Source organism: Aspergillus heteromorphus, assembly GCF_003184545.1.
Source record: "Aspergillus heteromorphus CBS 117.55 chromosome Unknown BO70scaffold_3, whole genome shotgun sequence".
NCBI classification, from domain to species: domain Eukaryota; kingdom Fungi; phylum Ascomycota; class Eurotiomycetes; order Eurotiales; family Aspergillaceae; genus Aspergillus; species Aspergillus heteromorphus.
Window position 1 is genome coordinate 738,937 of NW_020290408.1, and position 27,003 is coordinate 765,939.

Here is a 27,003-nt window from a genome sequence, read left to right on the forward strand (position 1 = left end):
ACAGCCGTTCATCCTGACCAGGAACCATGATGGCCGGGATCATCGACGCGAAGTACCCAGCTTGGCAAGTGAAGTCTTCGAGAACTTCGAATATTGGCGATTCATGCTTGAGGTGCACACCGTAGGTCGCAAAATTTTGGGAAGGTGGTGTGCTATCGACCGTGTCTGGAACAATCTCTAGCATGACGAGTCACTAGTGGCTGAGAGCGGTGGCTCAGTAACGCTCTGACAATGTGGCTGAGCATATTCCAGTGAACGCAAGAGTTGTCGTCGAATGAGACCCTAAGAATAGCAAGAGTATTGATTATAATGAGCGTCACGGAGTACGCGCCCCCATATTGTCCGCTGTAAAGTACAACTGATATCTAAGCAAAAGTCGACCTTCTCCGCAGACTCCGCTCCAAGAGGCTTGACCCAATGGACCCGGTGGATCTGCATCCCACCATGGATCAGTGTGGGAGGCCAATTGAGCTTAATAATGTGTCCATCGCGGTTTGATACGAGCTTTGATCAGGGTATGGTCGACCAGAACCAGCCTAGTGGGTATGTGTTGGTTGAAACTGGAAAAGCGGATGGCTCGACAGGGGAGCTGTCAAAGCCCCCGACAGATGCCGTTCGTTAGTGTTGCACCGGGAGCAAACTTTCTTTCTTCGTGGCGTCAATGAGGACCCATCCCCTTTGTTCACACTCTCCCTGTCCAGACCTAGCGAGGGGCTCTGGAGGAGAATTGATGCTGAGGGAACTGATGGGGTATCCATTGTTCACGCCAAAATATTACGTTCCCTCGTATGGGTATCTTGATGTTCCTCGACATGACCACACTAATGAAGCTAGTACCTTGAAAAGGTAATCCAAATGCCGATAAGCATATTCGAATCCATGGCGCGTGGTTTCAGGTTGCAACACACAAAGACTAAGACATGGTCGTACCGTACCTTGTCTTAGGTTTGAACGTGACATTGCGGCGTTGATCGGGCCATGGGATCAAATTATCGAGGAGATCCGACCGTCCATTGAGACAGAAACATTACACCCCATCATGGGAACTCGGGTCTAGTGTACTGGAGGACGCGGTGCTCCCTTGAGTTCGCATGCTTGGAGGCCAACGAGTGCTCCGTAGTTACGGCCGATCGGTTGAGGAGCATGTCGGTTGCCGACGGTTTTCATAGAGCACCCACGATGTTCGGAAGATACAAGCGACCGGGACAGTCGCCGCTGAGTTCAGTGGCGATGCAGAGAAGATACCAGATCAGTCGAATGGACACAGAAGGAAGCAAGCAACGTGTCCAACCAATTGACTTGTTTTGCCGATGGCTTCACTTCGGCATGGCGCCATGGGGCTCATCACCAGTCCAAGCATCGGGGTGACGCGTGACAGGTCAGAAACTGCGCGGTCTCACCAGTGGGGACAGTCATGACGAGGAGGAGCCATCACTGGGACTCGAAGAACTTTCTATCACGCTCACGCCGGAGGGTGGCGGATCATACTACTCGAGCAGAGGGAGTATAGTATGTCTGCTGCCTGCTTGGGAGCTGGTCTCAGCATGAGCGCGCGACCGTTGGGAATGGACGAGAAGGAGGAGAGAGCCGGGGCCAGACTGATTTGACTGGCAGTCACGGGGGTGGCCGGACTGTACAGGTGGTACGTACGTATGTAGCAAGAGCGAAGAATCGAGACAGGAGGGAGGTATGATAAGGACGATCGTGGATGACTCTGTCGCAGTGAAGCTGGAGTCAGTTAGCAGGCTAAGAGGCTAAGAGGCTAGCAGCGAAAACCCCCACATTCCAGAGGGACCACCAGCAGAGTGCAGAAGAGAGTGCAGGAGTGCAGAAGTGCAGAACAGAGGAGTGAGACTCAGTCAGGACTAGTCGGAGCGTTCCTGGAGGACGTGAAGGGCCCGAGTGGCTCGGCTGGCATCTGGCAAGGCTGGCGGGTTTCTGATAGGTGCGGCCGGGCCCCACCGAGGCTGGGTTTCGAACCTTTCACAGGACCGGATTGGATACGTGAGACGCCGGCCACAGCCAGGCCTTCATACTACGGCATACACGGTTAGTACTCCGTATCTCTCCAAGTACGTACTCCGTATGATGTGCGTTCGATCAGGGATCGTCGGCCAAAGCGCCTCCCCGTTTCGGCGGCTGCTCCTCATGCCTATTCCAGTCGATCCCAGAATGGAGCATGGGAGGCACCGTACAGACAGACTACAACACACCACAGAGACCAAGCACTCAGGCCCAGTACCTTACCCGCCACGGTAGATTCTTCTGCGCCATTATTAGTTCCGAGACACCACCACCTACGCCTACGCAGGAGGTACCTACTACATACTATCTAGGTAGTAGGTACTAGTGATACTTGCCACGCAGTACTGGCTACTAGGTACATACTACGTATGTACTTACCGGTTCAGCCTTCTGGCTGCACTATCCCGGCATTGTTTACCAGTGAGTGCAAGGTACACTCCCGTACCACTCAATCACCCCCATTCCATGGGGGCCATCCATTTCGCGTAAGAAAGTATCCAGTTGGCTCCATGGGATAGATTCGACTGGTCTGTACGTAGGTAGTTGGCACTAGTCAGGTCATTATTAGGACCTAGTAGGTACTCGAACAGTTGTGTACAACGAAGGCAAGTCGGTCGGCCGAGAAAGGTGGTACGAGTCCTGTTTGGTTACCAGTGCCGAGAAGATATGCAAACCGGCCGGGCTGGTTGGTTCTGGCACCTACGGCGATGTAATATTCATCGTCCTTACCGTACCTTCCCTTCTTCCACCTCAGGCGGGCAGTACTGTAGTACAGTAAGTAGTACGGAAGATCGCTTCCCCTTCTCTTTGTTCTCTCGTATGCACCTCATCTCGTCCCGTCCCTTCGGATACCTACCAGGTCCTCATTACTACTACCTATCTATTCGCCAGACATTATCACTGAAGAATTGCCCAAGCGCGGCCAACCATGCCTGATTGACTGACTCAATCAACCTGCGATGTAAGTACTCAGTAGTATCTACTCCGTACAATCCGATTCTTAGGCGTGGACAGCTGGCCAGCCATCATCCGCCCGAGAACGTTCGAGGGTGGTCGGGATTCCAATCGGGATGCTGCCTACCTGCAGTCGAAAAACATACCTCGAAGATCAGGGCTCGCAGCTGCAGTTCGGGCCAGGTTTGCACAGACCCCGGTTCCAAGCAAACCAAACGGTGAATGTCGATTGTCGATTGTCATCTGGAAATAAACGCCCCCCCTTCCCCTCCAATATGCGTATGCATATACATGGGACGGTAAGCGGTAGGTTGTCGTAGGATTAGATCGATCCATGGAACGAACCCTGGGATCCCCACGGTGGGAACTCCCGAAGTACCTGACCCAGTGGATCGTCCCCGTACGGAAATACTACAATCTGACTACCAGATACCCCCCCCCCCCCCCAAACTAAGCTCTTACTAGTAAGGTAGTAGTCTGTTGTGATGTTTGCATGGGAGAGATACTACTTTGGTACTCCGCAGTATCAGGAGTATTCCTCCCGACGCCGTGGCTGTTTGCCCCCCCTCTCCCCTCCCCCCGCCTCTGATTTTACCTTTCCCTCTGCTGTCCATGACGCGAGTCAATGGATGACTATTGCTATGCGCTTTGCCTGCTTTGGGCAAAGTTCATACTGTCTCTGGTTGAGTGGAGCCATTAATCTCGACGGTCTGAACGTTCCTCCGCCGTAATGTCGGTGCCGCGGCGGTCGAAGGGCGGGTATCTGTTGCCGTTTCGAACGATGCCGTGGAGTTTTGACCGTGGTCTAGACGGTGGCGCTGGAACCAGGAGGCGATCGCTGATGAGAAGGGAAGCTGTGGCGTCAGAAGTGTACCTGCACGGCGTCCCAAACATCTCCTCCATACCATCAGGGTGTAGATCCGGATGAATCATTGAGAATGAGAGAGGATAGTGGTCGTGATAATGATAATGATACTGATGATGATGATGGAGATGTTTGAGATGATGACAAGAGCAAATACCATGATGACGGCGGTGATGTCGGCAAAGGGAAACCTGTTTTACCCTCCCTATCTCTGCCTACCAGAGCATTTGTGTTGGCCTTGGGGATCAGTATGCGGAAGTGTTTCATTGCCGACGCGAAACCTCCAGCTCCACATGGAGATTCACCAGCGATGCCGATCACTCAGGGTCTCTACGGCTTACTGATCGTGGGACAGACCCTCTCACCCCAGAGCAAGTCGGTCGTACGACAGCCCTGAAGGAGGAATGGGGGGGGGGGGAAGAAGATGTTGAGGTTTTACTTTCGATAGCCTACTTGCAGCTGGCAAGCACAGTGATACTAAGGTTTGGGATGGAGTGGGTGCGTCCTGCTCGGGGAAGATCCCGAGCATCTGGCTGATGAGGGTGATCCAATTCCATGATCCGCGTTAAGGTTTAGGGGAGGGCCCCAGTGATGTGCTGTGCTCTGACATTCGAACATTCCATCGGCGGTTCTCCTCCATCTGCGCCTCATGCATTTCATTTGTGCGTTTCTTTTTCTTGTTCTGGTCGGGAAGTGATGCTGTGGATCATGCCGGCGGGACTGGAGGGGAAGGGAAGGAACAGGGCATGACCAGCGTGGCCGCCGATGGGATCTGCTGGCAACAATCGATTGAGAGATCGGATGGTGATGATGGTTTAGTGGTTAGGTAGATAGATAGGTACGGAGTCGTACTCATTCAAGAAGCATGAGGGAATGAATCCGTAACATGACGACGATCCACTTGATCCGAGGAAGGAGGGCAGGGCAAATCGATCCTTCGTACGGGGAGTACCTATTATCTATTCTATTATTTCCGGGGGGCGAGATCACCCAAATCAAGACTCATGACGCCGGGGTTCCAGGGAAGATTCGAATGTTCGGAAGCCCGGTTGGTTCCCCAGGAATGATCAGGCCAAAATACCTCCCCAAGTACTACGACTGACTTCCGACCATAAGGTGGTATCGGTATCGGCGAGCATTGAATCCCCCAAAAATGTAGTACTAGACTCTAGCTCAGCAAACCCTATGTATTTTTTTTTTCGGGGGAGATTTTTTTTTTTTTTTTTTTTTAATTCAACGCAGAGAAGTAAATTCGAAAAGAAAATAGAAACCAAAATAAAAATAAAAACCAAGGCAAGAATCCAGCCCAATCGCGGAGGCTTAATGGCTACGTGAGGGATGTGGTGCTCTGCTGGTCTGTTCGATTCTGTTCTGGGGCTTCTTGCCGGCCGTCTCCTGCTGCGTCGCCCGAAACAGCAAATCGACGATTGGGAAAGGGTGGCCATGGCCTGAATGGGATTTCCCTTCCCTCTGCCCCATTTAACCCAATTTAAACCCATTTCAACCATTGACCATTAAACATTTCCCCATTAAAATTTCCCATTTAACCTCCCACGGACTCCCCAGATCCTCCCCTGCAACACCCCGCCAGGAACCCTCGGCCTTGGAAACTCGGTGCAATATTAGACAAATTTACGCTTTCATCTAATAATCCTAAGACATCCTGCCTGTTCACTTGCGTCCTCCTCCCAATTGTATCCAGATCCCCTTGCTGGACCAGCCTACCTTTCCTATAACTACATCCCTCCGCTGCAAGTGAGACAGGACCCAGTTCCCAGTCCACCGTCCACCGTCCACCGTCCACCGTCCACCGTCTCCAGTCCAGTCCAGTCCAGTCCAGTCGCCAGTCGCCAGTCGCCAGTCGCCAACCGCCCGTCAATCCAAGCCCTCCCTCCCCTCCCTCCCGCGAGCAAACCGCGTCTAAGGGCGGCTTATCGAAACCCTACCCTCCTCCGAATCTATCGCCATCGCGTTGATCGCAACCCTCCTCCACCGAGCCCAGAGCCCTGCGATACGACTGACACGCCCCCCACTCCCCCCCGGTGTCTTTTAATCCAGAGACAGTCGCGCCTCCTAGGAAACGAACCGCTCCGTTCCCCAATCCAGGACCGTTGCCTCTCCCAACTAGGCCTCGCCGCGGTTACTACAGGAACTCTATAGTCTACATTCCTGGCCTTGCGTAGGCCCTCCCACAAGGAACGCGACGCGCCTCTCTATTTTCTCGCCCCAGGTCTCTCGTCGGGCCTCTCCTTTGGGGAATAGCTTAGCTAGGTGATGGCTTCTGGGTGTAAGTGCGATCGGCCCTTTCTTTCCGTCCCAGATATATGGCCGGCCGATTTGTTTATTTCATCTCGCCGGCCCTCCTCCTCCATTCCCCAACCTCACATCCTTCCTCTCTTTCTTCTTTCCCTCCCTCCAGCTAGAGGTGACCGTCCTTCATTCCTTCCTTGGTGCAGCCTGCAGCACCGTCCTTCCTTCACACATTCCTACCGTCACTCTCCCTCGGTACCTCGCGGTGCCATCATCTGTCTCTCACTCTGTACCTGCATTGATCTACTGCCTCGCACTTGTACATCGCCTTTCCTTGGACCTTGCCACATTCCCTGCTATTCTAATAATAATCCTCCCGCTTGTGTCATACATCATCATCGCCTTGTGCACTACATACCACTCCTTGACTGCTCTTTGCACCATCCCACTTATCAACCAAGAGAGACTCCAACTGCCAAAGCCTCTCTCTCTCTCTCTCGTTCAACTTCCCTTACCACAGAAACTAAACTATACCTGGACAGGTGCAAAACTCGACGTCCCTTCTGCCCTGCCGCGAAAGGACCGTGCAATTGACGACGCTGAAGAGATGCGATCCCAGGGTAACATGTCCGATCGCCTTACCATCGAAGTCGACTGTTCCAACGAGTGCCCCTCTATGGGCTCTAGCTTTTCGCCGTCCGATTCCGGCACTCCTACCCCGACCAGCGTATACAGCCACGGATCCCTCGCCTCGCCCACTTGGCACGAAGGCATGTCCTTCCCCAACCAGGCCTACGGGCGACACACTGGATCGACCCCCATGCGCAGCGCCTTTCGGTTGGCGAGCATGACATCGAACGACGGCATGGGTATGCCGTACGGAAGCATGGAGGCACAAGAGCGGATGCCAATGGCCGACTTCCTCTCGGGATACGACGACAACGTGGAGCCGCTCTGGATGCCCGAAGGACCCAAGACATACGATCACGGTGTTCAAGGCTTCCAGTACCCGCAGCCCATGCACCAGTATCCGACAATGGCCCGGCACGATAGTTATCGCCAGCATTCTGCGCCATACCTGCCGGAGTCTGCGACAAACCCATGCCTGTCGCGGTCAATCTTCCATCAGTCCGAGAGAATCCCTAGCTCAATGTCGATGAGCAACATGATCCCTTGGATGGCGCCGCAAGGTGATTCGATTGCCCCGCAGACCATTGCGCCGTCGCAGGTCACTCCCGTCACTCCCCCGCCATCATACTCCGAGTTCCCTGCCCTCGGAGGCTTCAAAGCACACCCACCCACAACCCCAGCACGGTCTTGCTCCATGGGCACCGCTTCTGGGACCGATACTCCCATGAGCCGTCTGTCAGGAGGCATGGACTACCTCGACGACTTCGGGGAGTCCCCAGTCTACCGCGATGGCCTCGTCCGAGTACAGCGTCAACCCTCGAGAAAGACTGCCCGGAAGCAGTCGTCCAAGCAGAGCTTGAGCCTCGAGAACCTGCCCTCGATCATCAAGCAAGTGCAGTTCAAGTGCAAGGAGCCTGGGTGCAAGGGGCGCTTCAAGCGGCAAGAACACCTCAAGAGACACATGAAGAGCCACTCCAAGGAGAAGCCGCATGTGTGCTGGGTGCCTGCGTGCCACCGGGCGTTCTCGCGGAGCGACAACCTCAACGCGCATTACACGAAGACCCACAGCAAGCGCGGTGGCCGAAATCGTTATGTCGCGACACTGGACGAGAACAGCCCCGATTACAATCCGGAGTTCCGCGGGCAATTGACCCCTGACGGGCGACCGGTTTACAACTCCAAACTCGAAGACTCGATCTACGACGCCCGTGAAACAAGCGAGGAAGTGTTGTAGGCGTGAGCAATCCCGGAGGTCCCATGGGCGGGCCAAAACATGATACCCCTGGGCAACCAGCTTGCCGATTCCCTTTTTGGTCTTTAGATGGGCAGACACACAGGGCCGGACAGACCCGGCCGGCGCTTCGCGGCGTTCTTTGTAAAACATTTCTGGTTATATACACCGGACGATTGATTGATTTCCTTTGTTGACTTGAATATTGCATACCATTCTACTTTCCTTTTCATTTCTTTCCTTTCTTTTTTCTCTTTTTTTTTTTTTTTTTTTTTTTTTACCTTTTTCCCCTTGGAACTGAAAACATGAGTGGGGACGGGAGGCTTTTTTCCTATATTTGGATAATAATGCATTGAAATGGCCGGGCTAAAATGGAAGGCACCGCTTTGTACGATCGGAGTGAGCCGAGTGCGTTGTTTTCGATCGGATCGGTCTCATTGACTACTGAACACTATACAAGATAATACAATTGGATATCAAAGTTCTTCTGGAAAACAAGGAAAGCGGGGGGAAGAAACAAGGCAGTAGGGACTAGTCGTCCGATGCGGACTCCATGTGTCCGCTGTGTGGACGCCTATTTTTGTCGGATATCTGATGCGTCAGGTTGGTCGAGGGCTACGAGGGCTAGCGTGGCCTCCAAGATCCAGCACTCGATTGTTGAGACGTGTCACACTGTCAGGATTGTCTGGGTGTGCTGTGTGAACAGTATCGATGGCTTTACTATTGTTTACTGTCTACTTCATTCCTGCACCCCTATGCTACGGTACTACGGTACTACTGTACTAACCGATCATCATTGTCAAGACATTTCACTGACCGACGGGGATTCCCCCCCCCCCAGGCGGTGATGATGTATCAGGTACCTACCAGGTAGTACTACACAATAGTATACTACCTACCGTAGGCGAAAGTGTATCATACTGTATGTATGCCCCGTCGATCTTCCCCACCGCGACTCCCATGCCCCATCGCCCCACATTCCCAGGCAATGGCATTGTCCCTATTGGCGGGAAGTCTACCGCTTGTCAATGCCTCAGTCCGTCCAGTTTGCGGCCTGTCGATTCCGATCCCTTCTGCAGTTGCCGTGTCAGGATGCGACCAGTCGACTTTCCCCCCACCGCGAATTCCAGCAACCGGGATTCCACCTGAGCTTACTGCCGTCCCACATGCCAGGTCCCATGACGGTTACTGGTATTTCTCCCGTGGTTATTTATGGTGCCTGGAATGGTCTCATTATTACACTTACGTTACTCCGGCGAGATCTCGGATGTCTGGATGAGGTTCACCGCTCCTATACCAGTGCGATCCCCGTTATCCATCAATCAATCATGCCTCGAGTCATGCTTCGACTTCGGTGCAGAGGAGCCCGCCTCACCAGGCTCGGCTCCACTCGCTCGCTCGCTCGCTCACCACCTCCCTCCCCATAGATATGTCGTCCGATGGATCTCGTGGATTCCTGCGAATGGACCAGACCGCTCCATGGATCGGTTGAGTCTCCTGAGGCGCTTGTTCGCAAATGCCGGGCATCTACAGTGAGAAAATGGTCTATTGCATTGCCATCGACTCGCCAGCATCATTGCATCCTTTGTGCCCTGTACACTTACCTTATGGGTAGGCTGCACCGGGCTCGTAGATCTGGTCTCACCTACGTGGTATCACGCTTCATGCTCGATAGACCTATCGGTGTCTAGATCTCACCTCTTCTTGTACAGACCAGGCGGGAGGAACCTGTAGTACAGCACCTGGGATGTTGGTTGGGCTCAACGACCTTCCTATCATTCATCCGTGGCATGGGTGGTCAACGACGCAGGTGAAATTCTACACATCCTTTGATTGTTCATCCTACACACTGACGGCATTTCAATTTAATGCCAAGGAAGATAAGTCAGCGGCGATAACTACCAACTCGGCGCAGTACAATGAACTGTCAGCAGTAGACTGCCCGCTGGATCCCGAGGACAAGCTCGCACGTTATACTGCCTGTTCCTGTACAATGGCATCTCACTGACTGCCTCACATTAAGACATCATCCTTGGCCAGGCTCAGCTACGACATATGTGCAGACACCTTGTTCTCATCCATATCCCGTCCCACCCTTCCTGTTGGTCGAGCGCCCACCAACAATCAGTCGTGCAGCCGCACAGACCTTCCATGCATGCTATGGAATGTGAACACCTCAAGCTCGAATCAGATGGCAGAACATGCACCTACGGCTCTACATCGACCAGCTCCAACGGCTATCGCGCCTTATCTTGGCATGAATGCTCAATGGTAGCGTTACTTCTACTCTTCCCTTCCATTCCGTGCAGTCAACGTGCAGAACGCCTCATTCTCACCACCCACAACCTATGAGCGCCTCCAATACTGATCCATTTATCTGATAGGAGAGTAAAAAACTCAGCTTCAATGCCACATGTACCCATACACAGCATATCAGCCGGCACGCGCGGAATAACACCACCTCCCGCACGCCCGTGCATCCAAGTAGCAGTGCATGAGATCTACCACCATCAGATACCACCCTCTCTCGATCTTCAGACCCGTGAGTGGTAGGGATCAAGTCTCGGAATGATAGATAAGTCTAGAACAGCGGCAGCGAACACCAGATCTCGCGCAACTCATGCACTGCGCCACCCACGAACTACCTATAGACCTGGCCATACTTATGGAACAACTCCAGTGCTGTACTCCGTAGTGAGCATACGGTAAGACCAGGGACGTATTCCTCCTCCGATCGTCAAACTCTGTTAAATTGCTAGTACGGAGTACTGCGTATCACCTATCTACTTACCACTCGCGACCTGGTGCATACATCAGATGATGATCTCACCGACTACTCGATACAGAATAGTCGGCCCTGCAGACCCTGCCGCGCCCTCAGCTGAACATACATACTACACGCCGTTGTATGTCACATAGCGCGTCGAATCTCACATAAGTATACGATGATCGTCTCGTCCACGACAGATCGTTCTCAATAGACGTCGCATGGACTCCGTGGGACGACTGCGCTATTGTCTGGATGTGATATCGCATGCAGTGTACCAAATGAGTGGTCTTCATGGTTGTATCTCGAGTGTTTTGCGAGAAGAGTTGTTTTTATTTTCATCTGTTCCTGCGGGAAAGGTTTCCGAGAGTGAGATTTGGTCGATTCAAGTACTATCTACCTCATGATGGTTGGTCGGCTGTACTGTAGGATGGGCGTGGAGACTGTATGGGATGATGGATCTGTCATATCTACACTTGCCATCGTTCTATCTATCTTTTAGGACCCCTACCAAGCAGAAACTCTGTCGCAAAAGATCTGCATTGCGATTGAACAATTCCAAGTTTGCTCCAAAACAAGCTGTCCGCTATACTTCATGCACAAGCATAACTCTCCACTCATAAACACATGACTAAGTATAATGCACAGGCTAAATCAGATTATGTAATATCACGAAATAAATACCCGCCCCCAGCAAAATCTTCACTTTCCCCCTCTGATTCCCCGCAGATGCCGTCCGTCAGTCCTCAATCCTCAGTTGAGAATTGAGGTGGCTACGGCTACGCAGCCCGAAGCTTTGAGATGATGTTCTTGAACCGGCTTTGCATCTACTTCTGCTTGTAGTCCTCTACTCTCCTCAACTTCACTCCACTCACTCCCATGATACGATTGATATATGGATGTGGATATGGATATGGATATGGATACCACTATCCTTGCTACTTGGCTATGTGCAAGTTTAGCGCTGGCTGATTCTCTTTTCTTTTCATTATCTGTTTGTTATTGTTGTGTCTGATGTTTGTCTGTTTGTTTGTTTGTTTGTCTGCCAGCTCTCTGTCTCCATTCTATGATGACCACCCTTCTTTGGCATGATGCAGATTCATCTGCGCTGAGTGCTCCATTTCAATATATCAAGCTCAACAGTCTGAGTTTGTGAGACGGGCTGAGCTTTGCTTTGCTTTGCTTTTCTTTGCTTTTGTTGTTATTAGATAGCTGTGCGGTCATGATTGCTGTCATATACCCTGACGGGCGTGTGTATAGCTGTCAAATTCTAGGCTATTTACATTTTATTTCATTATAGTACCATGGTTCATACATTTTCATCTCATCTCATCTCATCTCGAACCCCTCACTCAACCTCACACAACACACGAGGCCATTAACCCCCAATCTTATCCATTCCACCCACCCTCATTCCAAGTTAATAATACCTACAACCCCATCCCCAAAAACACCGTCTCCTCCTCCACCGGCGTCTCATAATACTTGCCCACCTCCACAAACCCCAGCGCCTGATACAACCTCCTCGGCCCATGCATATTCCGCAACGTATCCAGCCTCACCTCCTCATACCCCAGCTCCCTCGCCGTCTGCACCACCGCCTCTGCCAGCGCCCGGCCCACCCCCATCGCCCGCGCCTCTGGGATCACGTACAGCCGCTTGATCTCGCAGAAGCGCTTTCCGGGGAGGTGCGGGAGCGGGCGCAGGGCGACGCAGCCTAGCGGGGTCGGTTCGTGTTCATGTTGGTTCGAGGGGTCAACGCTGTACGCGATGAGGAGGGCGCCGCCCGGAGAGGCGTATTTTCCGGGAAGCGTAGCCAGCTCGGTGCTGAAGTCTTGGAAGGTCAGGTCGATGGATAGCCAGGATGCATAGGCGGAGAAGAGCGTGCGGATTGCGGAGATGTGTGTGGGGGTTGTCGCGGGGAGGATTTGGTAGGTGGACTTGGGTTGCGGGGGGTTGGTCATGTTTGGTTGATTGTGTTGTAGGTTTAAGGTGTTGGGAGGTTGGATTGAGAGGTTGGGAGGTTGGTTGGTTGGTTGGTTGGTTGGTTGGTAGGTGGTAGGTGGTAGGTAGGTGGTAGGTGGTAGGTGTGGTGTGGTATGGTGTGGCGTGGTAGTGTTGTGGTTGTTTCGATATCGCTTATGCAGGTACTAGGTAATAGGCATAGGTATAGTTGGCAATCTTGGTGCGTGGGAGGGATTGTCCTGCTGTGGAGGTCGAGGGTGTATCGTGATCGTGCCTGGATATATATATGCTTCTTCACGCGCGTAGATCTGCTATGGAGGCTGTTTGGTATAGATAGTAGATATCTTCCCATTTAATTCCCTCCGGCTATCGCGCTCAACGAGGGCTTTTATCCTCGCCAGGAAGGTTGTTTGACCGGTATCGGATCATGGCGTGTATGACTCACGGAGAGCCGTGGCAAACTGGTGCTCATAAATTGGAGGCTTCTGCGCAGAAAGATACCGATGGAGATGGTCGGCGAAGGCCATCGCATGGTGCTTGTCACTAAAAGGGCGCAGGCCAGGCCCGAAAGGGGATGCCGGTTTGTGCCTGAGGTCTCAGGCCTCTGCCTCAGGTTGAACTGGTTCATGCCTCAGGTTTCAAGATGGGCTCACGGGCTCTCGACCGGGTTCTCGTCCCTCTCCTTTTCGCTCTTTTCTTCCATCTTCTCTTCTTGTGAGCTGTCTATCAATGGGCCATCAGCATCATGGGCATTGCCAAACACTTAAATTTCTTCGACCCGGCAATTGAACTTGGAGAAGGCTTGGTTTTGTCTACTGTAAGATAATGAATGCATCTAGTGTTCCACTGCCATACTAATCTTGCGCAGGGAAAGGGTTCATTCTGCTGCTTACCACAGAACTAACCTCCATTTTAAGCTAGTGGTGGCTATAATACACCTGTCCAGCTCTAGCCGAAGCTGTCTCCATCCCAGGCTCAGATTCATCAATTTTCTTCTCCAACTAGCTCTCTAAGCGATGCCGGGCTATATTCGCTTCGCTACATCTCCACTCGACGGCTTGCACCGGATCGACCCCTCTGCGGTATCAGCTCGGAGACTTCCCTGCTCTTCTGCATATTTCCTCTCTCCATGTCTGCTCGCCTCCGACCTGACCCTCAACATCAGCTAACACCAAATCCGCCATGCCATGCCATTCGTCCACTCCTCACGGACAGCGGGCTCACGAAATTAATCCATCATTAGTTCCTGAAGATCCGCCTCCTCCCCACGAATCATCTCCTGGGCTAGGGGGACCCCGAAGGCCAGTGTAACCTTCTGATATGCATGCCGAAGTTAATTGCCTCAGACCTCCTTATCAACTAGCAGGTCTTCATCCTGTACCCGCACTTCGGGCTGACACCCCGAAGACGGCGCACCGACGGATCACCCTTTAAACCGGCTGCAGAGCACGGTGTTCCCGTTCGATTGGCCAATTCGGCTCCCCATCCTCACCAGGAGGCGGGTCCTCACGGCGTCATCCGCCCTCGATTACGCCTTCCCTTGATCCCGCAAATTAGCTGTTTCTTATCAGCACATGTGCCTTCAACCACCATCGAGATACTCCCATCCTCCTCTCCAGCGATGGGGTGAGAGGGCGAACGGTATGGGGCAGCACCCCGCCGCCACCTGTCTATAAATTGGAGCCAACTGCTCCCGACTTCCCTCATATCATCGCATCGCACTCAATCCTCTCCCGGACTAACGACGCCTACGATCATCATCATCATGTCTTTCCTCCCTTCCGTGGGCGTGCTCGCCCTGGCGCTCAGCTCCGGCGTGCTGGCTACCATCGATACCTGCCCGTCTGACAGCCCTCTGAGCTGCTCCAGCTCGACCACCGAGGCCTCCTGCTGCTACAACTCCCCTGGAGGCTCCCTCCTCCAGACCCAGTTCTGGGACTACGACCCGTCTGACGGTCTGTCCGATTCCTGGACCATCCACGGACTCTGGTATGCCCACTCTCCCTCAAACCCTTACCTCACCCATCGCTAACCCCCCTCCCAGGCCCGACAACTGCGATGGCACTTACCAGGAATACTGCGACGACGCGCGCGAGTACTCCAACATCACGGAGATCCTCGAAGCGCAGGGTCGTACTGAGCTCCTCGCCTACATGCAGGACTACTGGCCCGACTACGAGGGCGCCGACGAGGACGAGACCTTCTGGGAGCACGAGTGGAACAAGCACGGTACACCCCCCCCCCCCCCTTCCTTTTCGCATCCTGGTCAGTAAACCAAAAAAAAAAAAGCAAAAAGCTGACCCATGAACCAGGAACCTGCATCAACACTATCGAACCCAGCTGCTACACCGACTACTACGCGCAGGAAGAAGTCGGTGACTTCTTCCAGCAAGTCGTCGACCTCTTCAAGACCCTGGACTCTTACGGCGTAAGCACCCCCCAACCCCCCTTCAACATACCCATCCCCAAACCCAGCATCTAACAAACAACACCAGGCTCTCGCCAACGCCAGTATCGTCCCCAGCGAGGACCAGACCTACGAACTGAGCGACATCAAGGACGCTCTCGCCGCCATCCACGGCGGATACGCCCCCTACATCGGGTGCGAGGATGACGCTCTGTCTGAGCTCTACTACTACTTCAATGTGAAGGGCAGTGCCATTGGCGGTACCTATGAGCCGGCTGAGAGCCGTAAGTTATGCCTACAATCCCATCCCAGAAGAAGAGCGATACTGATGTTGTGGTCATAGTCGAGGATTCCGCGTGCCCCGATTCCGGCATTCGCTACCCTCCCAAGTATAGCAGCAGCAGCAGCAGTGGCAGCGGCAGTGGCAGCAGTGGCAGCAGTGGCAAGGGTGGCGGCAGCAGTGGAGGCAGTGGCCACGGCGGTGGCCGCGGTGGCCACTACAAGCGCAGCCAGAAGAACAGACTGAACTAGATATCTAGATCAGACTAATCTGGTTTGGTAGTCTGATGGTTCCGGTGGGGTGATGTTTTCACCTCGCCTCTTGTGACCGTAAGGCCACTCGAGGATGACCCAGACAGGGAGTTCCCCTAACAGAACGCGCGATGTGTGATGAAAAGTTGTTTGCTGGACTGTATACAAAGATTTGTACCGCAGAATGTGAGATGATAATTGTCGAATTTCTACATCGATAGTCTAAAATTGGAAGAACCAAAATTCAGTTTCAGAGTGCAGTTGTTGTTGTTGCCTAAGTCACCTTCTTCTCGCACACATGTGCAATTCGTGTCTCTCCATTGGCCAATGGCTCTATAGCATTCCTTCCGTACTCCGTACGTGGCTTTTAATTCTATATTGCCTGCGATCGTCTCGATCAGACCATATGAAGTCACAGCATGCCCAGAGCTGACGTTCATGACACTTAGCTAGTCTAGCCCGTCCGCCATGCAGGAATCAACAGGCAATATAAGCCTGTCCAATCAACGGCCTCCCTGTCTCCCGAGTCCCGTAGCGAACCACATGCTGCGTAAGTGCAAAGCTTGGGCTGTGGATCAGCCTTACGCACGTGTCGAATACTACCTCCAGCTATGGACGGTAGAGACTCTGCACGGATACTATGCGCATTAGGGTGGGTACTTCCAGCTCCGTTCGCAGTCTAGAAAGTCGGACGTCCGGGCGGGACGGGAATTCTGGCGGTGCGGAGCGGAGACGGCTGACGATGACGATGACAATGACAATGACAATGGTATTGTTATTGTCTTCGGGAAGTTCGGATGGAGGAAGCCCCAGGCAATGACGAGCCAGTATAGGATGCCTACGTAGGCAATGGCCGATTGGTGGAAAGATGAACCCCAGCCCCAGGATAGAGTAGGTAGGTGAGTAGGCCGGTAAGTCGGACCCGGTCTGTTTGAGACGTAACCCAAACCAGACAGACAATCACCTAAAGCCCCTTCAAGCGAGCATTCCTCCTCTCCGCCTCGACCTTCGAGTCCACGCGGTCCAAGAAATCCATCCGGCCCAAGAACCCCTCCTTCGCTTTGCTGTGGACATTGAGCTCGTCCTTGATGCCCGCTTGATCCACATACGCAGCCCAGTCCAGACGCGACTTCTCCACGGTATTGATTTTCGGCCCACGCGCGTTCTCCTGTCCGGCCGTTTCTGTTGCGACCTGCTTCTCCCAGCTCTTCTTGATCGAGCCGGTCGGGTTCGGGTCAAAACGTGAGGGTTTCCGAAGCGGTCTGCGCAGGTTCAGCGGGTTCGCGTTCGTCGTAAGGTCCACTCTCTCGATCGTGGTGCTGGTGTTCTCCGACCCCTTTTCGCCCTCCAGAAACAGCTTCGCTTCCGCGGAGTCCTTCGCAACGATTTTCTCCTCTGTGATCATCTCACCTGCGAACTTGTACGTCCTCTTGATCCTGATCATCTCCGGGGAATGGCTCTTTGGTGGTTGTGGTTGTGATTGTTGGGATCCCTGCCCGGAGGGGGTCGAGCTATCGCGCATTTCCACATCGTTCTGTCCCTCCGTAGTATCTGTATCTTTTTTCCCCGGCAGGATCCCATCGGGCGCGTTCATCTTCGCCCATAGCGCGTCCACGTCCACCGTCGCGCCATCGATCTTTGCTAGCGGTTTGCGCTCTTCGCCTCTGTGGGATTCGTCAGCTCCAGTCCGAAACCTCACATCCATATCTACCAAAAGAAAAGGAAGGAGAGAATGATAAAACATACCCCCGCATCTTCATCGCCCTGGTCCGAACAAACCCCCCGGGCCCACTCTCCTCCTCATCGTCCTCGTCCTTCTTTTTCTTCTTCGCATTCGCTTTCTGGATCATCGCCTCATCCCCGGAATCTAGCCCCTCTTCGCCATTTTCGTCTTTGTTCTTCGTCCCGGTCTTGCGCCGCTTTGTTGCTGGTCCCTCTGCGCCCTCCTCGTCGTCGTCGGAGTCTGACGATACGGCAGATTCGGCATCATCTTGGGCGGCTTCGTCGATCTGGAAGTCAGAGTCTTCGGCGGAGTTGTATTGGTCCGACGCGAGGTCAAGATCTGCGGATGAGTCGGGAGGCATGTTGACGGGTAAGGTGAGGATGTATGAGTGTGAAAAGGGGAGTTGAGCGGGTGCTTCAGATGCTGAAAATAATGGGATGATGGCGGCCGATTGAGGAGGGATTCTGCCGGGCGGTGGGTGATTCCCGGGGTAGAGTGGATTAGGTAAGGTTGCTGACCAATCAGATACCAGGGATCGTGGTGGTGGACGGGGCCGAGGTTGTGATAAGATAGATCGCGTTGACGGGGATTCTCTCTCCGCGTTGAACAAGGAACAATGTTCCATGATCGTGTGTACGATTTGCTTCTTCTCAGTTCAAGGTTCAATCATCATGTCCTGTCCCAACTCCCAAGTTCCAATACCTTGATCTTCCCCGCCTAATCTGCTGAACGGGCCGACCCGCGCTCGACAAATCACCAATTCAACCGAGGATGAGCGAGACCGAGCCGATGTGACATGCCGTGCATGGCCATGCTTATAAGAGCATCCAGGGTCCAGACATGATATAGCTTTCCATCTATCCATCCATCTCGCGGGGCATACCTGAACCCGAATAACCCACCATGACCACTACCACCACCACCACCAAACCCGTCGCCCTCGTCGTCGGCGCGTCCCGCGGCATCGGCCGGCAAATCGCCATCGATCTCGCGAAGAACGGATACACCGGTACGCAGCCACCCCAGACATCACCGTTGATGAACAAGCCACAGACTAACTAACACTTCAAAAACATCAGTAATAATCGCCGCCAAAACCACCTCCAACCCGGACACCACAACCCCCTTCCCCCCGACCCCAACTCCCCCGAATCAACCATCAGCACCGTCGCCCGCGAAATCACCTCAGCGGGGGGCACCGCGTACCCTATCGCCGTCGACGTCCGCTTCGTCCCCCAGATCGAACACCTGGTGCGGGAGACCGTGCGTCTCGGCGGCGGCCGACTCGACGTGCTCGTCTACAACTCCGGCGCGATCTGGTGGTCCTCTGTCGCGAATACCCGCACAAAGCGGTTCCAGTTGATGCAGAAGGTTAACCCGGAGGGGCTGTACGCGACGGTGCAGGCTGCGTTGCCCGTCTTTGAGCGGAATGGCTGGAGGGGGAGGATTGTGGTGGTGTCGCCGCCGATTTATTCGAGGTTTTTTAGGGGGAAGACGGGGTATGCGATTGGTTTGTTGTCCCCTCCCCCCCCCTTTCTCTTATTTTCTGGGGAATGGGGACTGAAGTTGAAGGGGTTGTACTAATTAGAATTGTGGTGGTGTTGTAGGGAAGGTCGGGATGAGTGTGCTGACTCGTGGTCTGGCGATGGATTTCGTGAGACAGGGGGCTAAGGATATGGCTATTACGAGTATTTGGCCTGCAACTGTATGTCTATGTCCATCCATCTCATGATATTGGAGGTGCCTTTTCTTGTTGCTTGGGCTAATAATTTGCTTCTCCTTCGATGAAAGGCCGTTGAAAGCGCAGCTACAGAACGGAACCCCGCCAATGTCGATTCGCGGGCAAACCTGAGGAAACCGGTATATTCCCCCCACCCCACCCATCGCTAATAATAATGCAGAATGCTAATGTTGATATCAATAGACCATATTCTCTGACGCGATCCTCGGCATCCTGAACACACCAGCCCACGTGGTAAATGGCCTCCTGGCCCTCGACGAGGACTTCCTGCGCCAGTATTGCGGAGTGACCGATTTCTCGAAGTACGCTGTGGTCCCCGGGACCAGTCCGCGACGGATGGTGCCGAAGGAGTTGCCGGTGTTGGAGGTCGCAGAGCAGGATGATGAGGGGGTGAGGATGGATAGCGCGAAGGGGAGATCGAAGTTATGATCTACTTCTTGAGTAGGAGTGTGAGTATGAGTATGAATATGAATATGAGTTATGAGTTACGTATAGCAGCATATGAAGGATCCATTTCGGTTCCTATCAGGCATTGCATCCAACAGCAGCAACCCCTCCTCCCACCTCAATGAATTCTACACTGCCATCTCACCCCCACTCCCAACCCTTCTCCCCTACCCACACATAAGTACACATACACACACAATCAAGTCCCAGGATACTTCTCCACCCCACCCTCAACCCCCGCCCCAGCCCTCTTCCCTCCTCTCCCCTCCACCAACTCCAACTCCACCTCCGACTTCCCCATCCCGCTTCCCCTCTCCCTCTCCCTCTCCCTCTCCACCCTCCTCCCCACCCAAACCCCCACCCCAGCAACCACCCCCATCACAATCTCCAACCCCAACAACACCCCCAACATGATAAACGCCGCACGCGTCACATCACAATCCCGACGAAAGTGCGACGGCGCACTACTACCGGCCACAATCCCATTTCCGCTCGAGGTGGAATTAGACCCAGAGGCAGACCCAGAGACAGAGGTAGAGGTGGAGGTGGAGATAAAGGTAGCATTCGAGACAGAGTCAGCAGTCCCACCATACCGTATCTCCTCCCACTTACACGTCCACGAATGCAGGGTCTCTGTGGTCGCGAACCCGCTGGGATGGTGCGCGCCCGGTCGATAGATCACGAAGATCAGGCCGATGAGGGCGGCGAGGAAGCCGGCGAGGGAGGTGCTGAGGGCGAGGAGGTTCAGGCGGCGGATGTGCGGGTGAGGCTGGGTTTGGGGGGGGTGGGGTTAGGTTCGTTTTGGTTGGTTTCTTGGGGGGGATGAGAAACACCAAGAGGGGAAGAAGGGAAGAAAGAAAGAAAGAAAGAAAGAAAGAAAGAAAGGGAAACTAACCGAAGGAATCAACGCCACAACAACATAGATCAAATTCTGCAAAGCGATCACGGATCCACAAGCCAGGACGGCGATGGTGGGCCGCAGATCGAGGTTCAGCGGCCAGAGGTATAGCCACACGCGGCTGTAGGAGGCCGTCTGCCGGTAGTGGTGGTAGGCGATGGCTTCGCAGGCGATTGTGGGGATGGCGATGGATACGGTCAGGATGGCGAGGCAGAGGCGCGTGTGTCGCAGGGTGCGCGTGCGCGTGAGGAATTTGGTCTCGTCGGTGTCGGAGGCAGAGGGGATGTGTGAGATTGTGGTGGTTATGGAGGACATTGTGGTTGTAATTGTAATTATGATTGTATGAATATGTGGGATGGATTTTTTTTTTTGGTGATGGATAGATGAATGAATGGATAGATGTATATAGCACTGCCTAACCAGAGGCTTTTATTGATTTATTTGCTTCAACTTCAAAGATCAGGAGAGAGAGAGAGAGAGAGAAAAGAAGAGCAGACACGCCCCAGCAAAGAAATATCGAACTGAGAGAGACAGAGAAGACAGAGGGAGAGAGAGAGTGAGAGTGAGAGACAACCCTGAAGAATTCCGATGCCCACTACTTATGCAACCAGCCCATTTAACTTCTGCAGCACGCTCAGCTGCTCAAAAACAAGGAAACGGAACCAAAGATAGCATCGTCGAACGAGCGTGAAACGATCAATCAAGCCCTCCCAAACCCTAATAGCCGCCCACGGGCCCATGCGAGGCGCTCATTTGCTGTCTCCTGCAGGACCACGATCCTTCAGACGCACAAACTGCAGATTGGTCCCTCGGCGGCGCTTAGAGACGTCGGTGTCATGCAGGTTGCGAATATTGTGCAATTGCTTTGGTTTATTGGTGGAGGGCGGTTGGGGTGGGATGCTGGGACGCGCCGCTCGGGGTATGGGGTGGATGTGGATGTAGAAGGAAGGGGATTGGACTGGATTGATGCTATCTACCTAGGTATTGGGTAGTGGTTGGTGCACGGGGCCGGTGGGAGTTCTAGATTGGGCTATTTTAAGTCAGGTACATATAGTATGTCACGCAGGCGGTTAGTTAACTCGTCCTCGTCCTTGTCCTAGGTAGGTAGTACGTAGCTACTCCGTACTAAAGCTGAGGATATGCATCAACCTGCAGAGGCTTGTGTTTGCGTGCCAATAATAGAGTGAGACTGGATCAGCTGGTCATGTGTCACCATTCAGAGAATGTGTAGTATTCTCTCACATGATAAAGACGGCATAAGGGCATTAGCTGATCAATATACTCGTTCAGCAGCGAAGGCTTCGGCCTTCAATCGCCCGACGAAAAAGCGGGACATATTATGACCTCGATAGCCCGGTACGTATTTAGTTAGTAGGTGGGTGGGCCAGGCGGATTAGATCGTGATATCTGACTTGTCCACTCGGCTCGTTAGATGGTCACTCACAGGAGCTAGCATGCTTACCTCTTCCTCAGGTCTGCTAGCCTGACAGCCTTGTCAGTGTAGAGAGTATAAAGAAGTGTCGTACTGCATCCCTTCTCATCATCGACCATTTACAATCCATCATCTAGATCCCCCTCAGCCTCGTCAACACCATGTCGACCCTCCTCCGCATCTGGCCGCAACTCTTCCCCGCCAAACCCACCCTCACGGCGACGACGCTTCCGCCCCAAACGGACAAAGTAGTCATCATCACCGGGAGCACCTCCGGACTAGGCCTTGAACTCGCCCACGTCCTCTACTCTGCCGGCGCAACAGTGTACCTCGCCGCTCGCGACGAGGCCAAAGCTCAAGCCGTCATCCACACCCTCACCACTACAGCCGCAGCCACCACCTCCACGCCAGGCAAAGTACACTTCCTCCACTTGGACCTCTCGGACCTCCGCACCATAAAACCCGCCGTCTCGACATTCCTATCTCAACAATCCCGTCTCGATCTCCTCTTCAACAATGCCGCCGTAGCCAGTGTCCCCCTAATCAACCGCACCGCGCAAGGTCTCGAGCCGCACCTCGGCACGAACTGTGTCGGCCCCTACCTTCTCACGCAACTCCTTGCCCCGATCCTAACGGAGACCGCCTGTCATCCAGATACACTCACCAACAGCGTCCGTGTCATCTGGAGCAGCAGTATGCTCGTCGACGTGATGGTGCCAGCCCAAGGCGTTCCGCCCGCGGAGCTGGACTCCCCCAGCGCCGACGTCAACCACAACTACGCTGTCAGTAAAGCCGGAAACTGGTTCCTGGCGGACCGGTTGTCTCGGCAGCTGGGTGAGAAAGGGGTGATTAGCATCACCCAGAACCCGGGGAATATCTATACGAAGATCTATGATAATGCGCCCCGCTGGACGGTGTGGATGTCGACACCGGTTTATTATACGCCCAAGGAGGGCGTGAATACCATGCTTTGGGCGGGGTTTGCGCCGGAGATGACGGTCCAGGATGGCGGGCGATATGTCATTCCGTTTGGGAGGTGGCATCCGTGTCCGAGGCCGGATTTGTTGGAGGCGATGAGGGATGAGGAGGAGGGAGGGAAGGGGTATGCGAGGGTGTTTGAGGAGTGGTGTGAGAGGGTGACGAGGGAGTTTAGGTGAGACGGGATTGGGGGGGCGTGGATGGCTGTATTCATGAATGAGATCTGGGGTTTCTGTGGTTCTGTATGCATGTGATAGTGCCAAATATAAGATAATATACCTGATACCCCAAGGCTTGAGAACTTCCACCATTCATAAGGCGGCACCCCATGCTGAACGACGATATCCACTGGGTTGAACTTAGGGTTGCCAGCACTCCTTCCAGGGCCAAGGCGGCGGATCTTCCCCCGGACCTAGAATTTCTCGTGTCTAGACCAAGGTCTGGACCGCGGGGTTATGAGAGATTGCAGTATCACTCTGATATTTGAAGCCGGGTGAATCCTAGGCCTTACAGCGCAGATCTTCGCGGTTTTCCCAAATTGCTAAACCAATCACTGGCTGCAGAATTTTATTGACAGGTATCGTCTGGGAATTGCGGGCTGTTTTGGGCCCTCCTAGCAAGAATTGACGGGCAAGCGTCGTCGCGGCGTCTTGGACGGAGGAAATCGTCATCTTCCGCTCATCGTTTGAAAAACTTCTCGCTCACGAACCATATCGGAGAACACAAGTAGAGGCTAATGAGACTTCCTCCCGAAATCATTACACTGCTGGCGACAGTCGCTAGTAACTTAGAAGTTGGCATCGTTCAGTCAATGGAACATAGGTTGTTCGCGGCAGGATGGGTGTAGACTGCGTAATCCAGCGACATCACGGATTTCTTGTCCGGCGCTCACAGTGCAGCCTTTGGTACAGAAGAAGCGCTTCATCCGGGGCAACAGATGAGAGAGCATCGAGCAGACACCAGCCTGCTTCAAGTCTTCTCGCTTTCTTCACTCACACATCTTTTTCTCGTAATCCAAGATTCCCCGACCCTTTAAATACTAAGATTCATCTCAATAGTATTGTGACCTTGGTCATTGCCGGATATGCACTTTTTGCCGCCGTCCATCCAGCCCACCAGGAGAGCTCGGACCTCCTCGACTTCAAGTCCAACATGCGTCGCGGCTTGCAGAATTGTGCTGCCAAGTTTGAGCGCAATGGTCTCAGCGCACGTGCGGAGGCTCGTCGTAGAGCCTTGGTCAATCTGCACCGCAAGCGTCTGACTGCACGGGATACTATGTCGGTGCTCAGCGCGTCCCACCTTGTCACTGGGACCGACATCACCCCCAACTCTCCCAGCAGCAAGATCTTTGGCAGCAGCAACACCTGCATCCTCAGTCCGGAAACTCTGTTTGGTCCATACTATGTTCCGGGGGAGTATATTCGCTCAAGCCTCAGCGAAAACCAGTCGGGTGTGCCCGTTGTCATCGAGGCCCAATTTGTGGATGTCGAAACCTGCGAGCCCATCGCCGATTGGTATTCGGATACCTGGAGCTGCAATGCCACCGGTATCTATTCCGGCCTCGTCGCCAATCACAACGGAAACACCGATGACAGTTCTAACCTGAACAACACATTTCTTCGTGGTGTGCAAAAGACGGACACCGATGGTGTCGTCACTTTCCACACTCTCTTTCCAGGCCACTACCCTACCCGCACGATCCATCCCCACCTGGTCGCTCATCTAGATGTGACGGTCCTCGATAACAACACCATCTCCGGTGGTACCGTAGCCTACATCGGCGAGGTCTACTGGGACCAGGACCTCATTGATGATGTGGAGGCCACATATCCATACAACACCAATACCTTCACTCTTGCCACCAATGAGAAAGACCTTCTCTTTATCAATCAGACTAAGAAATCTGGCTTTGACCCCGTGTTGAACTGCGTATATCTCGGTGATAGCTTGTCTGATGGTCTCTCTGGATGGGTGACTGTTGTGGTCAATGTTTCTGCTACCTATGACCCGAGATACAACGCCATCGATACCTCAACTGGGCAGCAGCCAGTCCGCTGGTGGCGGTATCCAGCCCAGAAGAGGCCCAGAATAATCTCAAGAATTTTTTTCTCATCAGAAGACTCCGTGGAGTAGATAAGAGGAAGGCTCGTTGGAGCGTTGTAGACAGTCATGTATTGCGCTTGAGTTCGACATTGATCACAGTGTACTCGATTTGACCTAAAGTATCGGCGATTCGTTCTTTCATCCTAACACCAGCAGCTATGCCAATTGTATCAAGTCAGTTGTCTAGAGAGGTATCTTCCCCGGTCACATGATGTAAGGAGTAAGAGTAACGCGCTCTCGCGCAATTTCCTGAATCGGACTCAATTGGCGTACGAGAGACGCGTTTTGCGCCGCAATATTAGTTTCGTCTTTCAAATACACCACACAAGACATATTGTAAAAGTTTTAATAGAATCCAGACGTAGATCAGCAATGAACCGCTCAACTCTGGAATCATCCACAGAATGAAATCAAGTCCAGAGCACAGTTCCCGACTGCCGCCGCCCGTCCGCCGGAAGGCATAAACCCGTGACATCACATGCTCCTCCCCATCCCACCAGCCAATCACAGCGCAGGCGGTCATGACCCGACTCCCCCACGCGACAGAAAATTGGCGGGGAAAAGAAAAGGCCCCTGGGATTTCTGCGGCCTGCACATTGAGCCTCCGATTATTTGTTCATTCAGTTCATGCTATTACTCGCTCGCGCTTTCAAGCCCAGATTGTTTCTTTTATCCCACAGTACGAAGTTGTATCATTCCGGAATGCCTCTTTCCAAGTTGCAGGGCGTGAAGCTCCCCGCTTCGGCGGACTTTCATGGTGCGTGTGATTGATGACTGTGTACCTGATGGATGGGGGGGGGGGGGGGTTACGTTTTTGAGGAATATGAAGGCTAATTGGGTCGGGTCGAGTGAAGTGCATCTGCGTGATGGTGACATGATGGAGCTTGTTACTCCCACTATTAGACAGGGTGGTGTGAACACGGTTTTTGTTATGGTAAATTCAACACGAGATTGCCGGTATGGCTGCATTATGATGGGAACGAAGTAGTAACTTGGATTGCTATCAATCAGCCGAACCTGGTCCCCCCGGTGACTACCGTGGACCGGGCGCTCGAGTACAAGCAGCGCCTGCAGGCCATCGAGCCCAACGTCAAGTATCTCATGTCGCTGTATCTCCATGAGACCGTGACCCCCGAGACCATCATCGACGCCAAGAAGCGCGGAATCACCGGCGTCAAGAGTTACCCGGCCGGTGTCACTACCAACTCCTCCTCCGGCGTGATTGACTACACCGCGTTCTATCCCGTCTTCGCCGAGATGGAGCGTCAGGATATGATCCTCAACTTGCACGGAGAGGTCCCGTCCACCGGTGATGTGACCGTCCTGACGGCCGAGGAGCGCTTCCTTCCCACTTTGCTGCAGTTGCACGAGTGTTTCCCCAAGCTGAGGATCATCCTCGAGCACTGCACTACCGCAGCGGCGGTGGAGGCTGTCAAGAAGTGCGGTCCCACTGTGGCAGGAACAAGTGAGCAAACTCCCCGCGGTTGAAGATCTGAGATGATAGTAACCTTTCCCAGTCACGGCCCACCACCTGTCCATCATCATTGACTCGTGGGCTGGAGACCCGTTCTGCTTCTGCAAGCCGGTCGCCAAAACCCCCGCGGACCGTGATGCTCTTCTGCGCGCGGCAGCCTCTGGAAACTCCAAGTTCTTCTTCGGCTCCGACAGTGCCCCCCACCCCGCTGTGTCCAAGAGAGGAGGCGACAAGATCGCTGCCGGTGTCTTCACTCAACCCCACACCACTCAGCTCGTCATCGACGCGTTCGAGCAGGCTTGCGAAAATGGCGTCCTGAAGGAGGAAGACATCACCCCCGAGATCATCGAGGGTTTCATGAGCAAGTTTGGTCGCACATTCTATGGCATTGGTGAAGAGCAGAAGGAGTTCATCACCATTGAAAAGAAGGATGAGAAGATCCCCAACATCCTGAAGTCGAACAAGGTGGATGTTGTTCCGTTCCGGAGGGATCAGCAGACGTGGAGCGTGTCGTGGTCGGCGTGATTTTGATCGGCTGCAAAATAGATACCCACAAGGGAAGTTTGGCAAAGTCTTCTCGAG

General features: G+C 53.5%; 10 protein-coding genes across 10 annotated transcripts; 6 read left to right on the forward strand and 4 right to left on the reverse strand.

Moving 5' to 3' along the window:
- Window positions 1-6,644: 6,644 nt before the first annotated feature.
- Window positions 6,645-7,958, forward strand: brlA (C2H2 type transcription factor BrlA; the record flags this gene model as incomplete). The annotated part of the gene is made up of 1 exon (XM_025539133.1): window positions 6,645-7,958. A coding segment is annotated over one exon (1,314 nt), but the record flags the coding sequence as incomplete, so codon positions are not given.
- A 42-nt stretch (window positions 7,959-8,000) lies between these two features.
- BO70DRAFT_131654 (uncharacterized protein) lies at window positions 8,001-8,413 on the reverse strand. Its single transcript, XM_025538037.1, has one exon. The coding sequence runs from the start codon at window positions 8,306-8,308 to the stop codon at window positions 8,042-8,044; it is 267 nt and encodes an 88-aa protein (XP_025402798.1). The 5' UTR covers window positions 8,309-8,413; the 3' UTR covers window positions 8,001-8,041.
- Window positions 8,414-11,839: 3,426 nt separating this feature from the next.
- On the reverse strand, window positions 11,840-12,938 carry BO70DRAFT_131677 (GNAT family N-acetyltransferase). The gene has a single exon (XM_025538038.1). It carries the CDS (start codon window positions 12,684-12,686, stop codon window positions 12,153-12,155), a length of 534 nt encoding a protein of 177 aa, XP_025402799.1. The 5' UTR covers window positions 12,687-12,938; the 3' UTR covers window positions 11,840-12,152.
- A 1,514-nt stretch (window positions 12,939-14,452) lies between these two features.
- Window positions 14,453-15,813, forward strand: BO70DRAFT_330126 (T2 family ribonuclease; the record flags this gene model as incomplete). The annotated part of the gene is made up of 5 exons (XM_025540815.1): window positions 14,453-14,676; window positions 14,732-14,916; window positions 15,000-15,115; window positions 15,183-15,378; window positions 15,438-15,813. The coding sequence occupies 5 exons, from the start codon at window positions 14,453-14,455 to the stop codon at window positions 15,623-15,625; spliced, it is 909 nt and encodes a 302-aa protein (XP_025402800.1). The 3' UTR covers window positions 15,626-15,813.
- A 776-nt stretch (window positions 15,814-16,589) lies between these two features.
- Window positions 16,590-17,709, reverse strand: swc5 (putative Swr1p complex component (Swc5); the record flags this gene model as incomplete). The annotated part of the gene is made up of 2 exons (XM_025541667.1): window positions 16,590-17,289; window positions 17,372-17,709. 2 exons carry the CDS (start codon window positions 17,707-17,709, stop codon window positions 16,590-16,592), a joined length of 1,038 nt encoding a protein of 345 aa, XP_025402801.1.
- Window positions 17,710-18,167: 458 nt separating this feature from the next.
- Window positions 18,168-19,541, forward strand: BO70DRAFT_358968 (short chain dehydrogenase family protein). The gene is made up of 5 exons (XM_025542424.1): window positions 18,168-18,382; window positions 18,428-18,858; window positions 18,956-19,053; window positions 19,140-19,208; window positions 19,273-19,541. The coding sequence occupies exons 1-5, from the start codon at window positions 18,252-18,254 to the stop codon at window positions 19,516-19,518; spliced, it is 975 nt and encodes a 324-aa protein (XP_025402802.1). The 5' UTR covers window positions 18,168-18,251; the 3' UTR covers window positions 19,519-19,541.
- Window positions 19,542-19,735: 194 nt separating this feature from the next.
- Window positions 19,736-20,927, reverse strand: BO70DRAFT_377186 (uncharacterized protein; the record flags this gene model as incomplete). Its single annotated transcript, XM_025545178.1, has 2 exons — window positions 20,432-20,927; window positions 19,736-20,305 (listed from the first exon to the last, which is right to left on the reverse strand). The coding sequence occupies exons 1-2, from the start codon at window positions 20,747-20,749 to the stop codon at window positions 19,736-19,738; spliced, it is 888 nt and encodes a 295-aa protein (XP_025402803.1). The 5' UTR covers window positions 20,750-20,927.
- Window positions 20,928-21,981: 1,054 nt separating this feature from the next.
- BO70DRAFT_330127 (short-chain dehydrogenase) lies at window positions 21,982-23,023 on the forward strand (the record flags this gene model as incomplete). Its single annotated transcript, XM_025540816.1, has 1 exon — window positions 21,982-23,023. The coding sequence occupies exon 1, from the start codon at window positions 22,028-22,030 to the stop codon at window positions 23,021-23,023; it is 996 nt and encodes a 331-aa protein (XP_025402804.1). The 5' UTR covers window positions 21,982-22,027.
- A 207-nt stretch (window positions 23,024-23,230) lies between these two features.
- On the forward strand, window positions 23,231-25,333 carry BO70DRAFT_358969 (intradiol ring-cleavage dioxygenase). Its single transcript, XM_025542425.1, has one exon. The coding sequence runs from the start codon at window positions 23,682-23,684 to the stop codon at window positions 24,975-24,977; it is 1,296 nt and encodes a 431-aa protein (XP_025402805.1). The 5' UTR covers window positions 23,231-23,681; the 3' UTR covers window positions 24,978-25,333.
- Window positions 25,334-25,649: 316 nt separating this feature from the next.
- Window positions 25,650-26,946, forward strand: BO70DRAFT_284855 (dihydroorotase; the record flags this gene model as incomplete). Its single annotated transcript, XM_025539138.1, has 4 exons — window positions 25,650-25,704; window positions 25,802-25,881; window positions 25,959-26,412; window positions 26,465-26,946. The coding sequence occupies 4 exons, from the start codon at window positions 25,650-25,652 to the stop codon at window positions 26,944-26,946; spliced, it is 1,071 nt and encodes a 356-aa protein (XP_025402806.1).
- Between the last annotated feature and the right edge of the window lie 57 nt (window positions 26,947-27,003).